This window comes from Medicago truncatula, chromosome 1, assembly GCF_003473485.1.
Source record: "Medicago truncatula cultivar Jemalong A17 chromosome 1, MtrunA17r5.0-ANR, whole genome shotgun sequence".
In the NCBI taxonomy this organism is placed as follows: Eukaryota; Viridiplantae; Streptophyta; class Magnoliopsida; order Fabales; family Fabaceae; genus Medicago; species Medicago truncatula.
Genome location: NC_053042.1, coordinates 44,963,306 through 44,966,278, shown reverse-complemented (window position 1 = coordinate 44,966,278; position 2,973 = coordinate 44,963,306). Strand labels below are relative to the sequence as shown.

Below are 2,973 nucleotides of genomic sequence, written 5' to 3'. Positions count from 1 at the left end.
ATTTTCGAGCTTATGAAAAATAACTTATTCTAATAAATAAGATTTTATGTTAATTCTTAAGTTTGCACTAATGAAAATTGTATCTTCATAAGTTGTTTTGACATAAACCACCTAGAGAAGCTTATGAATAATACATAAAAACTTTTTTATTTACATAAGCTAAAAAAATACGTCAATCCAAGAAACTACATAATGAAATTCTAAATAATATTGGCAATGAAACTAAGAAAAAGTTAAACAACAATAAGTACACAAAGTAGGAAATTTATTTAAACCAATATATGATTACAATATTTTTTAAGCACACATCTCCATATAGACATGAAAGATGAAACGCTAAAGTACATTCAAACGAACTCAAACTATAATATTAAAATTATAAAATACAAAGGTAGATAAAGATACAATATACTCACTTAATACCAGATCCATCAAACCAATCTTCACTAAGCTTAAGATAATACATTGATCTGGTTAATCAATACTTCATATTGTTTAGGGCAACTGGAATAGCTCTTAGTTGTTTGTCCAAGTTCATGTCCTTTGGTTCCATATTATTTTCAAGTTTCCAATCAAAGGAGTTGATCAATGATCCCAACATCAAATGTAACATCCTAACAGCAAGTGGTGAGCCAGGACATATACGTCTTCCACTGCCGAACGGTGTAAGCTTAAAATGTCGACCTTTGACATCAATTTCAGAACCCAAAAATCTTTCTGGTGAAAACAAATGAGCATCATCCCATATGTCTGTTCTACCAATAGCCCATTCATTGATCAGAACTTGTGCACCTTTTGGAATTGTGTAACCTGCTATTTCCACATCTACCCTTGCTTTCCTAGGAAGTAACATTGGAGCTGGAGGGTGTAAACGTAAACTCTCTTTTATCACTGCATTCAAGTATGGAAGCCTATCAATATCTGATTCCTCAATTGGTTTGCCTAATCCAATGGTTTCCTCTAATTCCTTCTTTGCTTTTGACATAACCTCTGGATGCCGTACTACTTCACTCATTGCCCTTTCTAATCCATATGCCGATGTTTCCGTTCCCGCCACAAGCAAATCCTATTAAAAATAACAATCACATGTTAAGTAAAGATCTAAAACGAGCAATTCTTATGTGGACACATTATATATTTAGTCACACACGTCATAAAAATACATATTATTATTAATTTTTTCTTTCTATTTTGGGAATGTGTCTAAAAGATGTGTTTAAATCTTTGTGTCCATATAAAAATTACGGAAATGCTACCGGATCCTTGATTAAGGAAGCAAATATAATAGTATTATATTGGAACTTGTGTAATCAATTCCTCAAAAGTGTAAAAAACGTTGTCTTCAACTGAAAACTTGTTTTTTTTTTTACTACCATGACCCTAAAAATTATTAATCTCATGTATGATCACACAAATATAGGGAAAAAAATGTTGAAAATCGGCTGTGTGAAATTGTGACATGTTTCATTAGTGAAAAGTATTTTTCTTAATAAAAAAGAAATAGTTATAGAGAGATGAAAGAACTTACAAGTAGTAGATGCTTAATCTGTCTTTTATCCATCTTTTGGTTATCTTCCTTGGAAATGTCCAACAAGGCGTCTAGCATGTCATTTTTGGAGATATACTGTTCACTTTGTCTCATTTTCATTCGTTGGTCAATTATGATATCCAAAGCATAGAACACTTTTGAAACATAAAGAGTAGTGTGTCTTCTAATGCCTTGTGGATCAAAAATCTTCAACACTGGGAAATGATCAGCAATATTTGGTGTTCCAACAGCACTTAATAGAGTAGACACTATATTTTTATATTCATCATCTAAATTCTCAACAAAATCTTGAGACACAAAAGTATATGACAAAAAATTAATGCAAGCCTTGAAAGCAGCTCTTCCAACATCAACAGCTTCACCAGTTATGCTGCTTTTATGCATATCATTTAGAAGATCTTTTAATTTCATGCGTCTAAGTTCTTGACTTCCATCAAGAGTCTTGGTAGAAAATAAATTATTATGACATATTTTCCTAAGATGTTGCCAAAGAGGTGAAAATGGGAGGAAAACTAAGCTAAAATTGTTGTGATTGTGAGTTGTTGTGTTATCAGGAACAGATCTATCAGTGAACAATGAATCATTTGTAAAAAGAATCTCTTTGGCCATATGTGATGATGAGATGATTATGGTAGTTTCTGTGCATAGCTTAATGCGCATAATAGGACCATATAACTTAGCAAATTCTGCAAGTGTTTGTTGTGGCTTGTTGTACAATTCAACAACATTTGACATGATAGTGAAAAAGGAAGGTCCAGGTGGAAGCTTGTAGTTTGATTTTCTGCTTGCATGCAATGAATCAATGAAGATGGTGACAATGCATGTCACCAAAAAGAGCATTGCACTAGTCATATAATCCATATCTGTAATTAATTGTGGAACAAGTTCTATATTAATAATCATACATAAACAACCAGCATTATTAATTAACATATACAAAGGCATAGGAAATATTGATTCTAAATTAAAGCTTGAAATAATAGGAAAAAATAGATAATTAAAAAAAGGACTTACTTAAGTACTAAAAGTGAACCAAAGATATCAAGACTTCTTTGAAAGACTTCTTGTTCTTGCCACTTACTTTCTTGGTCACCCCATTTTATAGGAGGATGAAGGTTAATTACCTTCATTTCATTCAAATAAAAAATACGTCAATTGAAAGTGAGAAACGTGTGCATAAAATATTTTAAAGAACCACACAATATTAAATGGATTATTGTTGAATATAAATCTTATTGTAATTATTATGTTCTTTTCGTATCTTTTTCCAATGACAAGTGTAGTGAGGAGAAGCATCTTGAGTTCTTCCCTTCCAAACTAGGTGTTATGTTGAACTAGTATGAACATGTATTAAAAATAGAGCATAAGGGGATGTCAGGTAACAAATCAACATACACGTTGCTGTGTACTAAAATGAATCAAAT

General features: G+C 31.6%; 1 protein-coding gene across 1 annotated transcript; it reads right to left on the bottom strand.

Annotated features, from left to right (window-relative positions):
- Positions 1–248: 248 nt before the first annotated feature.
- On the bottom strand, positions 249–2,412 carry LOC25484881 (geraniol 8-hydroxylase). The gene is made up of 2 exons (XM_013613892.3): positions 1,529–2,412; positions 249–1,066 (listed from the first exon to the last, which is right to left on the bottom strand). Exons 1-2 carry the CDS (start codon positions 2,408–2,410, stop codon positions 479–481), a joined length of 1,470 nt encoding a protein of 489 aa, XP_013469346.2. The 5' UTR covers positions 2,411–2,412; the 3' UTR covers positions 249–478.
- Between the last annotated feature and the right edge of the window lie 561 nt (positions 2,413–2,973).